This window comes from Callospermophilus lateralis, chromosome 9 (genome assembly GCF_048772815.1).
Source record: "Callospermophilus lateralis isolate mCalLat2 chromosome 9, mCalLat2.hap1, whole genome shotgun sequence".
NCBI classification, from domain to species: Eukaryota; Metazoa; Chordata; class Mammalia; order Rodentia; family Sciuridae; genus Callospermophilus; species Callospermophilus lateralis.
Window position 1 is genome coordinate 52862720 of NC_135313.1, and position 13961 is coordinate 52876680.

General features: G+C 37.8%; 1 protein-coding gene across 1 annotated transcript in view; it reads left to right on the forward strand.

Annotated features, from left to right (window-relative positions):
* Nucleotides 1-13961, forward strand: part of Ccdc141 (coiled-coil domain containing 141) — a 183373-nt gene that overhangs the window by 124411 nt on the left and 45001 nt on the right. Inside the window, exons 10-12 of the mRNA XM_076866268.1 lie at nt 6238-6379; nt 8047-8166; nt 10453-10644. Of these exons, the coding sequence (XP_076722383.1) occupies nt 6238-6379; nt 8047-8166; nt 10453-10644 (454 nt within the window). The remainder of the gene's footprint in view (nt 1-6237; nt 6380-8046; nt 8167-10452; nt 10645-13961) is intronic.

The window sequence follows — 13961 nt, forward strand, 5'->3', positions numbered from 1 at the left end:
ATAAGAAAATCTCAACAAATGTCTTTTAAATATGGTTTTTCTGTTGTTCCTGTTATAAGAAGACCTCGATCTCTCTCACACAGTCTTTCATGCTTTTCATTCGTGAATTCTTCCTGTTGCCTGCTCAGTGAGACCCTAAGATGAATTTTCTTTTAAAATTTTCCCTTTGTTTCCATTTCTTGATTTTTCCCCTTAGTTTTAGTAGCTATGTTGTTTTCATTTTTATGTTTTTAATTTTTTTTCCAGATCCAATTTTGTTTTTATTTCTGTCTGTTTTTGTTTCAGAGTTTCTTGTTATTTAATTGTGAATGTTGATTTTTCCTTTATCTCCAATGAGCTCAGAGGTATTTATTTTCAAATTGCTCTCCTTATTTTCATTCCAGCTGGAATACATTTATCTCTTGATGGCCGAGTGTTTTAGGATTGCTTTTTCTTGTATGTTTGAGATGTTGCATTGTGTGCTCATTTGGAGGGGAAGGGGCTTGCACTTTGGCTATCTTGCTTGCTTTATTCTTTCCTCTTTGCTCTTTTCTCCTCACAAGCTTTGCAGTGGTTTTCCCCTGGATTCACAGTACCCACTGTCCAGAATCACTCTTCTGTCATGTGATCAGGGCCATACAGGAGCCCATGCAGATACTGTGGTTCTCAGAGATGTGATCAGGAAACCAGGAGAGGAGAAGAGAGGGCTTGGTGCAAATCCTGACTGCACTGCTAGGTATAAGCCATGGCTCCAATAGCAGGTGGCTGCAATTTTTAGTCTCCTTTAACAATAAGGGAGAATCACATCCCTATTACTGATTTCAGGTAGAGTCCTAGTTATGGCACCCTTTGCACAGGACACATATGATGGTCTCTGTGGCCTCAGGAATGGAACTTTGGGCAATCTCTATATGATCTGGACCCGATCCCAGAGCCCTGTGGCTTCAGCTCCACTTCTTACTGTTTCTTCTTTGTTATGTATATATACAACAATGTGTGTGTGTGTGTGTGTGTGTGTGTGTGTACGCACATGTGCATGTTGTGATTTGTTTGGTGGAGAGAGGTTATCAAATAACTTAAAAATTGTTATTAAAAACATTCATTTTATGTCTACAGTGCAAATGATATTTTTTCAAAGAAGGATGCAAACTAGACAATAGCAGCTGTTTCCTCCAAAATAAACACAGGCGTAAACATGAAGGGACAGTGTTCAGGTTCCTGGTAAAAGAAACAGAAAGCTAAAGACAAGGAAGAATTTTTCCATCTTCCAAGTATAATTTGTCCACAGACAGAAAGAAAAATATGGTCAGCTGATCCCTTTTGATGAGACAGAGTAAGCTGTCAAGTACTTACCATCTGGTTTAGCTCCTAATCCAGATGGGCTGCCAATAGTAATTTATGAAAGGGGTGAAAGTAAGTTGCCATTTTCCAGAAAGAATTATTAGAACATATAACATTGGGATTTGTTCCATCCCCTGCCCTGATTTGTAACAGATAAGATAGGGCAACTGCTTTCCTACAGTAAATAGAACAGCCTATTCTTGAACCAGAAGTCAATCTGTCTTTGCTTCTTGTGGGGAAAAAAAAATCGTTTTTCTTTTCCCTTCCTTTCTCTCTGTTGGCTCCCAGTATGGAGCTTCTAACAAATGTCGAAGGAAGCCTCCACAGTCTGTTGTTTCTGAGTATTAGAAAGTCAAAGTCAACATCAGGAATAATCTGATGCACCTCATGCTACTGATAGGCACAACCTAATCCTTTCTTACAGGGAAAGCCCAAAGGTCAGTCCAATGCAGATCATAGGCCAAGGATGATCAGATATGGACTAGCCCCTGCCCCTCCAACTCCCAGTCAGATGCACATAAGCAGTGTTGCTTCAGAATCAGAACAGAGTAACAGGGTACCATGTTTTGTTCTACCACATTTGTTACTCACCATTGGTCCTTGTCCCATCATTAATTTAATGTGACTGTGAAGTAACAGAACTCATTGCTGGTGACAGATGGAATTCTATTTCTTTATTTTCAGTTCACATAAGAATTGCTGGCAAATTGTGAAGTCAGATCTTTCCTTTGATCAAGCCACTTGCTCTTCAGGCACTGAGGAAATTGCCAATATGCATGCTATGCATGTTTTAAAAATGTTTTAGAATGGTGAAAATTAGAGTCTGGAATCAAGTCTATAAATTTTCTACCTGAAAATGATCAGGCCTAGAATAGGGGCTGGTTATAACCTGCAGATTAAGGTTTTACTGAGGAAGAATAGAAATGACCATAGTAGCTCTGAGACTAGGAGTGGGATGGATATATGCCAACTGAGAAATTGGGGAAAAGGAAGAGATTACTACCAATCGTACAGAGATGAGCTAGATGGGATATAGAGAGAAAAAGGAACTAGTTAAGGTGAGGAGGATGATTGGGAGCTTCTCATACCGAGGAAGGAGGATAGGCCACAAGTAGGATGGCAATAATGGACAGGTAATACCACATAGCAGAAGAATTCAGTCTTTTCTCCTAATGCTATAAATACATGAGAGTAAGTATCAGATGAACCAAACTATACATGACAAACTTGGTTAAATCCAACTGTAAATGCTAAAGCATACCAGAGAAAAAATGACGCAGTCTTTACACAGTCTAAAGTCACCAGGGGCGTGGCTTAGTGGTGGAGTGCTTACTTAGCATGTGTAAGGCCTGGTTTTGATTAGCACAGCAAAAAACAATAAATAGACAAGCTTGACGTCTGTAAGTGGCCAAAAGTGCAAAGCCATCATTATTTGAAAACTATTGGTCACTGTTATCAGTGACATTTTAAATATGGTAACTGTGTATATATGTTTTCCCATCCTTAAATCTATATATTCTCTTCACTTAAATATTGATCTGACTGTACTTTATGTAATTTTAAATTGTGCATTAATCTTCTGCTACTTATAAGTCTATATACTCAGGGCTACAAGAGATAGAAGAATGAATAAGATACCATCTTTTCCACTTAATGAATTTACAATGTAATTAATAGAGTGCATAATAAGTAACAAATCACCACAAAATAAAACAGAGCCTCTTAGGTCATTGAAAAACAAAAGCAGAAAGAGTTCTATTTGGTTGGTTATGGTTTATCTAAATTAAAATAGTACATTGCTTAAAAAAGACAGTATTTTTTACTGAAGGAACGTTTTATTTTCTATTTCCACAACATTGTTATCTTCATTCCATTTTCTGTGCGGGAGGCACCAGCAAGACCTGTCATTTGAACAAGGTACCACGCCCCTCTAGCGGCCACTTTGAAAACTACAGAAAGACATTGCATTACCTAGAGAAGCCAGCCAATTTCAAGAGCACGTCAGCCAGGCCTATGCTGTTTGTATGATAGAAAATAACACTCAATAAAGGAAAGTTAATTCTAGAGGAAAATGCCCCTCACCCTATGTCATGTGTCACAGACTCAGATAAGGTACTGTAAGGTAGTAGAGTGTGAACTCTGAGATGGATGAACAAATCCTGGCTCTGCCAATTCATAACTGGTCAACTTACTGAGCATCTGTTCTCAGTCTGCCCATAAGTAAAATGAGGATAGTGATTATAGTTCAAAAACACATGAGGTAGGGTCATTGGATATTTGAGACATTAAGAATGGTGCATTATCACAGTAAAATTTCAATAATTACTTTTATTAATTATAAATTATAATATCTTATGGTAAAAACAAAACTAGTATCATCTGAAATTTCTAAAATTAAGATATTAAATTAGTCATTAATTCAAGAAATTAAATATAATAAGTGTATATATTTGGGTATTTAAGAAACCTGACTTTAAGTCAGGTATTTCCTACTTACTAGCTGTGTGTCTGTAAGGCAAATTATCTCACCTCTGGAGCTTCAATTACATTGGCTAAAAATTTGGAGTTATTGGTACCTTTTGAAGTGACATGTTTGTTGCAAGAATTATATTAAGTAGTGGCTGTTATTAAAATTACATGCAAAGCTGTCAGAATCACAGTCCATATTTGCCGTGTACTCTACAATTGGGTGTCGTTATAGATTTGAATGGCCAAAGAGGAGACTGGTTTAGTGTGAACAGAGTCAGAGCACCATGACTGCAATGCAAAATAGGGACTCAAGTCGGGAATTCAGGAGGGAGTAGGGATATTAGAGCAAGTTTGGGTTAGAATCAGAGAGTGGGCCTGAGCCCTGGTACCTGAAACACCCTGACTGGGACTTATGGATAAGTCCCAGATTTGGCTGCCACCTATATTCTTCAGAGATGGCCAAAGTACAAAGAAGTGACGTGAACAAGAATCGAGGCTTGGCTGGACCTGGTTACTGAGGACTGGTTTCCCCCAGAGAGCAGCCTATTCAAAAATAGTAGTTAACTCCAAGCTACCTTCTTTGGGTCCCACAGGCCCGTATTCTAAATCTGGTTAGTAAGATAGGCCCTGTCTGCCATGGATGCAGAGTGCATTCTGGTGGGGAGACCACAGGAGGCCACCCAGAAGTAGGAGTAGCTTCTTTCATCTTGGTTGATGCAATTCTTTTTCAAGTTCTACTCTTTCCGAATTTTGTTAATCATTTCCAAATTCCTTTTTATTTTAGTAACAGCATTTTCTACCATTTCTAAGCTATCTTTCCTTGCTACATACTTGCCAGTTTCCTTTTATAAGTGTTGTCCTTTGTACCTTTTCACAGTGCCACTTTATTGTCATTATCTTTCTCATTCCAGATTTTCATGTTCACAGAAAACTTGGAACCAGTAGAGTATAGGACAGCTGGGCTTTTAAGTGCCTTTCTAGCAAATTGTGTCTCAGTCTAAAACCTAGTCAAATATGATTAGGATTACCAATACACTGCTTCCACAAAATTCATGGATATAAGTATCATTAAGAATTACTTTTAAAGTTCTCCTGATGACTTGATTATATTCTTCACTGTCTCTGAGTATTCAAATGCAAAACTAGTTGTTTTAAGTGTGATGTCTGTGGAACATTATGTGCCAGGAATAAGGCTTCTCACAATGGATCCATATTTCCCCCAATTACACTTGTCTGGGGCCCCTGTGGTGCCTACAGGACACATCTGAATGTGTCCCTCCTTTATAGCAGCCTCATTGTCATTCCAGTGAGATTACTTTCACCTCTTAGCCATTTGGGATCTTGCCCTCATTTCATTACTAATTAAATTCATTTTTACAGAGCCATAAATTAATTATTTGAGGTAAAATTACTGAAATCTGTACCTCGTTCAAAGATCTTTTTTTTTTTTTTTAACTCTGTGTAATTAAATTTAAGAGTCATCATGTTAATCTTTACTAGTGTTTGAAGGAAATGACTGATAGGAATTAATGACTTTAACTTCTTAAATAGTAGGCCAGGTCCTCTTTTAGGGATAGGGGTAAAGATTTAAAAGTGCTCATTCCATCCACAGTGTTCTTCCTTTGTCTTGTCTTGTTGGTGTGCCCAACTTGGAACTGGTTTGGAAACCTGTTTAGATGTCCAACTCCAAGTTCATTCATTGTTTCAAAGGCATTTTCATTTTATGAGCTCTTGTGTGGCTTTTTTTGTTTGTTTCACAAGACCAGAGAAGAAAATGACAATGTGAGAGTGGGTTTCTTTTTTATGGATCAGTGTATTTGATACCTAATTGTTGGTGATAATTTAGTTCTCATCTAACAAGTCTAGCCATGAGCATTCAGAATCATTGAGAACAAAGGCCTTACTGTTGTATAAATATTTTATCCTATTGGTTAGTAAATGCTTTGTTAAATGGCTGATATATATTTCTGTTCAAAGAGCATCTTTACCTAATTAGAATAAGTTATATTCCATGTATGTGTAATATATCAAAATATACTCCACTGTCATGTATACTGAAAAGAACAAATAATAAAAAAAAAATCTTTAATTAAATGAACCTTTTAAATAATACCCTCAGGAAAACTCTTGGCTAACATGCTGTGCCTTTTGCCATATGGTTCTTAAAATATCTTAGAGAAATATTAAAAAGTAAACCTTTCAAAAGAGGACAGGACCTGTTGCAAAAACCCATAACTTATCTTTTCCTTTAGGTCTGACTGATTTAAAACAAAGGAACATGATTTGGTTTTCTCTCTGCCCCACCAGTATAACTACAATTATTCTAAAGCAGATGACTGTCACTAACTTGTACTTAATGTAAGGAAGCAGAACTGTTTTCAAATGTTCCCTGTTCCCGGGACTTCTGTGTTGGGTTGAGGAAACTAACAGCTGGCTTGCTCGGTTCAGCTTTCAAGTTACTGGCGTCCATGAGATGATGGGACACATTCAGAGACGAATGGACCAGTTGACCCAACAGTGCTCAGCGCATGAGGAATTTGCTCTTAAGAAGCAGCAATTAACAGTCTCCGTGGAGAATCATCTAAGGAAGGTAGTTTCATGCAATGAAGCTAAAACTTCTAAATTGTTGATTGTAGATGGTATTGTGACTGCCATGTGTGGACATGGCGAGGGTTACAGGTGTGTCTCCTTTAGCTTCTCTCATGTGCCACATGAGGTCCTACAACTGACCAAACACTCATAACTCACTATTGCTCATGAATCATCATATCATGCAAAAACAGGTATCTAATACAATATGCCACCTCTGGCCTGATTGTATACACACAAGGTAGCTCTCACCTTGAACAGTTTTGTGTAACTGAACCACATACACATCAGAATAAGGTCCTTTATGTGGTTCTGCGTATGGTTCCAATATGCACATATGTTAGCATGGCACCATATAATGTGAGGGTTACAGACAGATGAATACATGGATAGAAAGACACTAGAAATAATGGTTTTAGGTTTTTCTGGGAATAAATTAACATTACCATGCTTCGTTGAACCAGACCATTTCAAGAGATAGTCATTTTGCATAAAAAAAGATGGAAAAAATGAATACATTGGCTTGTTTTAGAAACATTTCCTATTTTCAAAGGGGAATAAGGATAAGAACCCACATATTGACTAAATTAAAAATTCTCTGTGGCTTGGCATAGACAGTAAAAACTAGTGATATCCCAGTAATACTAATGCTGATGAACTTTGCTGCAGAGGCTGGGTCTCAAATTTTCAATGATGGTTTCATTATACAGTGGACTTGCAATCTTGAACTTAAGTGAGTATAATTAGTACGTTTTGTAACAGAAGACATTAAATAACAATGTCTCTATTTTAAATTACCTTTCCTTCTATTATCTATCCAAACATTCAGGAATATGAGCCTTGTTCTGATGATTGAGTCCAGGGAGAATCTAAATACGGGAGCAGCTGTGGTTCCTCATTCCCTACAGCTTGAGACGCAAGCTAATTTGGTGGAGGTGGAAAACATTGTTGGAATTCAAACAGCTGTTGGCTACTAGTCTTAGCGCCAATTCACAGGCAGTTTGTGGGATGTATGGACTCTAGATCGAGCAAGGGAATGAAGGAAGTAACTTGAATGGAATGGAACCCTTCAAGGGTCTCTTTATCCATTGATTCATGTGTATCAAAGATCAAGTCACAATTCGCCAAGTTCTTCAATTGAATGGTTCACATTTGTCCCTGTGTTTAACTATTACATGTGCAGGGGTTGGTGCTTCCCCAGAACACTTCATTCCTAAAGGCAGCAACCTATAGGGTCGTCTCTGGATTGTCTCATAAGTTGTGTTCTGGATTCTATTTCAAAATGTGCCTGTAAATTGGTCTCATTCAACTTAACAGATAAATGCAACTCTGTTGATACATTTGCAAGTGTATTATCATCCTTTGTAGGTAATGTAGATAGTAAGTTCTGAGAGGATGTGAATGATTGATGATATCTCATTGCTCTTAATAAAAGAAATATCCTTAATCATATCCCCTCTGTTGGTGGGTTACTAGTCTTACTTCATGTAAAAGAAGAGGATTATTAAGATATGAAGGGCCAAAATATTTGAAACTCTTTTAGATTAAATTTTATATATTTTAAAGCACAATAAGAATATATACAGCAGTATTTGTTTTCTTTATATATATGCATCCATATATGCAAATATATTTACTAAGACTGCAATATATTCTTTATTTCTAAAGGTGGATATGTCAATTCAGAAAATCATTCCAGTTGTTTCCAATGCAATGGATATTGGTTCCAGTCTTTCTGAATCTGAGAAGATTTTAAATAAATATCTGGAATTAGATATGCAAGCTAAGGTAAAGTAAAATAAGAATTATTATTATGGCTCTGATTTTGCAAATATTATGTTTAAAATGTTCCATAGCTCTAAAACTTAATTTTAGCTCCCTTAAGGGATGCATTTCTAGATTAGTATGTATCAAATAATGACTTAAAAAATCATACTATTATGTATGTCTAAATTATTTATATTTATATGTGCATTTATTAGAGCATTTAAGCTCACTGAAACTCAATATTACAGCCTAGTATTAAATACTCATTTGGCTTTTTTTCCTTTCCTGAAATATGTTAGCAACTCCTTTTGTGGGTTCCAGAGGAGGTATTTCTCTACAGGTTTTTGTTGTTGTTGTTGTTGTTGTTTGTTTGTTTGTTTGTTTTGTGTGTGTGTGTGTGTGTGTGTGTGTGTGTGTGATTTTCTTCTTAGAGCATGTCACAAAAGAAAATCATCAGAAGGAGCATGCATAATTGCAAGATTCCAGGAGGCAATAGCACTCAGCATTCAGGCAGAGTGCCCCATCCCTGCCTCAGCACCTTCTTTAGCACCCTCTTGCCTTTCTCATGGAACTTGGGTTCAATGATTCCTATCAGCAGCCCCAAACCTTTAGTGAAGTCTCTGCCTGCACAGCAAGGCTTGCAGGTCAAGTCTAACACGCGAGTCAAGTCTAACTCACCCAGGTCCTCAACAAGAGCCCTGGGACTCCAGTTTTTAGCAGAAGAGCCCTCTTCACAGATGGGCCCCACCCAAAACTCAGACACACCAATGTTTTTAAACGGAGTACTTTGAATTTATCATTTAAAGCCTAAAATAACACTTGTATATTAATGTTTTTATTTCAAAAACTTTAGAAGCAGGGAAGAGATTTCATGGGGAGAAATCCCATGCTTCTCTTCTTCCCAGAGTGCTACCATGAAAAAGGGCTTGTAAATTAAAATTACCTTCATTCAGTGGAGCACATGGGAAGCATATTAATCACATGCAGGGAAGCAATGCTTCCTGAATCTGCAAATGAAAACGAAGCTTTTCTCTCCCATTTCTCCTTGAATCTTCGCTTGTTCTCACATGGAAATTTACATGGCTTTTTCTATGGCAATTGTACAGTCATGAGTCACTTAACCATGGGGGGTATTGAGAAATGTACTGCTGGACAATTTTGTTGTGTGAACATTACAGAGTGTGCTCCACAGTCCTAAATGGAATAGGTCAATTGCTTGACATGGCTTCTTGGAGCAATCAAGAGATGTGGTGAACACAAGATTTGAGAGGCTGCTGGCAGTGTAACCAGGCACACTGTTTTACAGTAAACTTGTTTTTTTTTTTTAACATAAATAGAAGAGTTCACTCTCAGTAATAAAAAGTATAGTATAATAAATACATAAATCCGTAACAGTAATTTATTATCAAATATTACGTACTGTACATAATGGTATGTGCCTTACTTTTATACAACTGGCAGTGCTGTAGAGTTGTTCATACCAGCATCACCACAGATGCATGAGAAATGTGTGGTGCCATTTAGAATGGCTATGGCATCACTGGGTACTAGGAAGTTTTCAGGTCCATTATAATCTAAACGGACCACTGTCCCTCATATATGCAATCCATCAGTGAAACATTGTTATGTGTCAAATGACTATAGGTAGTGCCTACAATACTTACTGATTCATTTAATCAATGGTAAGAGTCCACCAGCCAGAAATTTCATGAAGAAGAAAGAGTCCTAAGCAAGTTAAATTCATTAATTATTTGGTTTGTTTGGATCTGATATGTACATTTTCATTACCTGTGTTTAAGAATACTTCTATATAGGCATTTGAATAAGACTGCGTGATTGATATGCCATTTTTTGTAAATTAAGAAGGAAGGAATGAACAAGTTTTGTAAACTTGTCATCTCATTTAATAAAATCAGCCCATGAATTTGTTAGAGCTATTGTTAAATTTCATGAAGCAATTCTCATGGATAATTATTTTACTTAAATTACTTAAAACTTACCTGCCATTTTTGTTTCACAAACTTTATATGAAACAACCTTCCTGCTATTTGTGACACAGAAAATAGAATATTGTAAATGAGAAGTGTAGCTGATAGAACCAAGGAGAAACTTGAGATGGTTTCCATTTTAAGTGCCTTTTTTCCCTCTTTTTGGGAATTTGAAAAGTTGTGCCTTTCTTTTGTTGAGTAAATTCTCAGGACAAATTCAATTAATAATCATAATAGATGGATGTGCAGAAGGCTAATGAAATGTGAATGTTCATGATTCCCCTATCGGCTTCTGACCCCTTGTACTTTGCTTTCACAGGAGACATCACAGGCATTGGAAGCAGCTGCAAAAGCCACGTTGGAGAAAAATGAATTTGAATCTGATGAAGTCGCATCACTTTCTTTTAAAGCTCAATGGCTAGAGGAAGAATTAAACATACTTGGCCAGAGCATCACCTCCAGGTCACAAGTCCTGCAAAGCTACATAGCATTTCTAAAGTCATCAGAGGAGGTACAGTAGGATGTGTTGACAAGGTGACCTCTGCCTTTCTCCTGTTTTCTGTGGGGATCAATACTCTGCCCTGACAGGTAGTTCCTTACCTTCTGCCCAGTGCATGCTCTCACTTACAGGCTTTTTATTCTTCAATGCACCATACAAAGGCTTGAAGAGCAAATTGTTTCATTTTTAAAAATGTGTACATGTAGATGTATGCACCAATAAAGTATTGCAACATTATTTACTATGTCTTATCTGTATTTACCATAATCTAGCATAGAACAAAATTATTTGAAAATAGTCACTTTTTAAACCACCGAAATCTGAATCCTGAGCAGTTAGTGTGGGTCATTTAAAATATATAGATTTGGAAATTACTGGCCATTGCTTCAATCAGTCATCTGTCTTGTTGGATGCCTTTTAATAAGTTACCTCTCTTAGCTTCTTCTGAGGCTTTTTTTTTTTTTTTTTGACAAGTCCATACCAGATATCTCTAACATTCCCTCTAGTGCACTAGGATTTCATCACTGAAAGGTCAGTTTCTTTGAAGATGACATCAATAATAGAAAAATGTTGGATCCACCTCACTTACCCCTGAGAACTGTGCACCCTGTGCCAATGCAGATAACTCTTGCATTCAGGAACACAGGTTCTGGTTTCGTGAGAGCCAGAACCAGCAAGGTCCGCTGAGGGGTAAGGTTCATGCTCAATTTCTATTTTCTCATCTCCAAACTTCTAACATCCTCACTCTCAACACCCCTCCCTACCTTCCTGCTCACACAGGTCTCCTCTGTCTGATCTAAATTCTGACAACTTGTGGGGGGGGGGGAGCTCATGTCCAGCCCCTAGAAATATCAGGTACCCATGCTGTCCTTTTCCACATCTTTCCTTAATCTTGGTCATTTCTTACTTCTTTTTAGTTCTTGGCCCTAAACTCCCCAGTTTGAAGAGACATTATAACGGATAGAAATATCCTGTGGATGAACATTTTTGTTCAGGACTCAAAATGGAAGAGAAGCTACAATGAAACACTTCTTGTTATATCTTCATTGTCAAAAAAAGAAATTCCTCCCTAGCTTCACATTAAGCATTCACTTTCACAGCCCACTCTGGCCCTGGGAACCAGGAACTTCTCTAGGGCTGGAGCCTCAGCTTTGTTTCCCAGAAGGACATCATGTCCCTCAGTTTCCCTGCTTACACTATGTCACTTTCCCTATCTGGCAGAGCCTTTCATCCTTCTAATCCTGGCAAGGTCTCTGGTCTGTTCCTCCCTACCCCTCTGGCTTTTCCTTTTTGCTTCCCCAGGTTGTGGTTACTCATTTCCATTCCACTCTTCCTCCTCTCAACTCCCTGCCTTCCACCCAGAGTAACCCTGCCAACTCCCAATACTAGATCAGTCCAATGTCTGTTTACTCATCTTCTCTTTCCAAGTTTCCGGACGCTCCTACAGAAAATCATACAGTCATGCTGATTGGAGCTGGGTCCCCCATATGCTGCCTAGTTGATTCCATTCAATAGTGGTCTTCAAGTGTCTTGTCCCAGTTCCCATCCCTAAATCTCAGCCATTGTCCTTACATATCATACACTGGGAAAAAATGAGGCCATTGAGCCTCATAGTCTTGACTTCCTTCTATTTCCAAACTTATTGACATATTTACCCATTGTCCACTGGCTCCAATAAAGTGATGTCCCTATTCCTGTCCAGCCCTAATAGTAACCAGTCCCTCCCTGTATACTCTTATGTTTTTTTGAAACTAGCTCTAGCAGCCATCCTCTAATTTTTCAAATTGCCTCTTTCCAAGGCTTCCTGTGGTCTATAGTTGTATTTTCATAGTCGTGTCCTCTCCTTGGCGCTCTCTGTCATTTGACTTTCCTTCACATGTACAGTTTTGGAATGGGAGGTTGGCATTCCTTGCTCCTACTTGTCCTTCCTCCTTAGTCCTCATCTCTGTGTAAATCAGTTTCCCTTTTCAACCCTGTTTGCCATCTCTTCACTCCACTGAAAAAATGATCTTATAGGCTACCTACTGGTGGACAGAAGAAATGGTGTACTTTCAGGCTTTGTCCTGTTGAAATTATTTAACCTCATTACCCACTCTCACGTCCTTTTTTTAAAAAAAATAATTTTTTTAAACTAGATTTTATTGAGGTATAATTTACATAGCATAAAATTCACAATTTTATAGTGAGATGATTTCTAGTATATTTAGAGTTGTGTAAGTATTATAGCACTTCAGTTTTAGAATATCCCAACTCCTCCAAGAAGAGCCTCGGTGTACATCTTTGGACAATCCTGGCTTCAGTGTCTTTTCCAGTTCTAACAAACATTAATTTTGTATCAGGCCCCATGCTTTTCACTCCTGATTTTACTTTATCCTCAAACTGCTATGTTTTAGTTACTTACCATTATTATCATTTTACAAGTGAGAAAAACTGAGATTCTAAAAATTAGGCATTCATATCAAACATCTGCTAAACATCAAAGCTGAAGTTTAATCACCCTCTTTTTGTTTTCCCCTTTTCAAAGGCTGTGCTCTCCTGTGTCTGTTGAGAGAACCTGAAAGATCTGTGAGCTCCCCTTCTCCCACATTCCTCATCATCTTGAAATTCAAATAATTTTTTCACATGTAGTTAGTGAAGCAAGTTGCCAATAATTTTTTTCTACCAAAAATGGATGAGATAATGTTTACTATTAATTCACTTAAAAATAAACTATTACAGATATAAGTGAATTCCTGTAATGGCATTGTTCTCATTTACATGCAAGCCTTTTTTGAGTTATTGATAAAGAGGATGGATTAAAGTTTGTTTTGAGAATTGCACATAACTGGCTACCCATCATCTTGACAAGTAGCCCATAGCAGTTGACCCTCTAGAAGCCAGGTGATTACAGTGCCGATTCTGAGTTATTGGGGGAGCTATCAGTTGTTTCAGACAAATGAGAATGTGCCACAGTCATGGTGGCTTCAGTAGAAAACAAATGGAATCTTGCTGCTCGGCTTTGTTCCAGCACAATTAACCTCATAGCCTCTTTTCTTACCTCTGAACTTGGGCAACCTGAACTTCACCCGGTTTAACATCATTCATCATTCTCTGAGTCAGTCTCTGTTTTCCTGCTTGGTCTTTTATGCCTCCTTTTCCTTCCACCTGGGATCCCTTTCTACTACCTCTCACTCTGGACAGCTCCTCAAGACCCAGATCAAGCATCACTTCCTTTGGGAAGTTCTTCCCCACTTACTCTGTACACAGGTGGTGATCTCTCCTGAGTGCTCCCGTAACATCATGTATTCACCTATCTTCATATTGTCTCTTTGTCCCAGAACTTTCTTTGA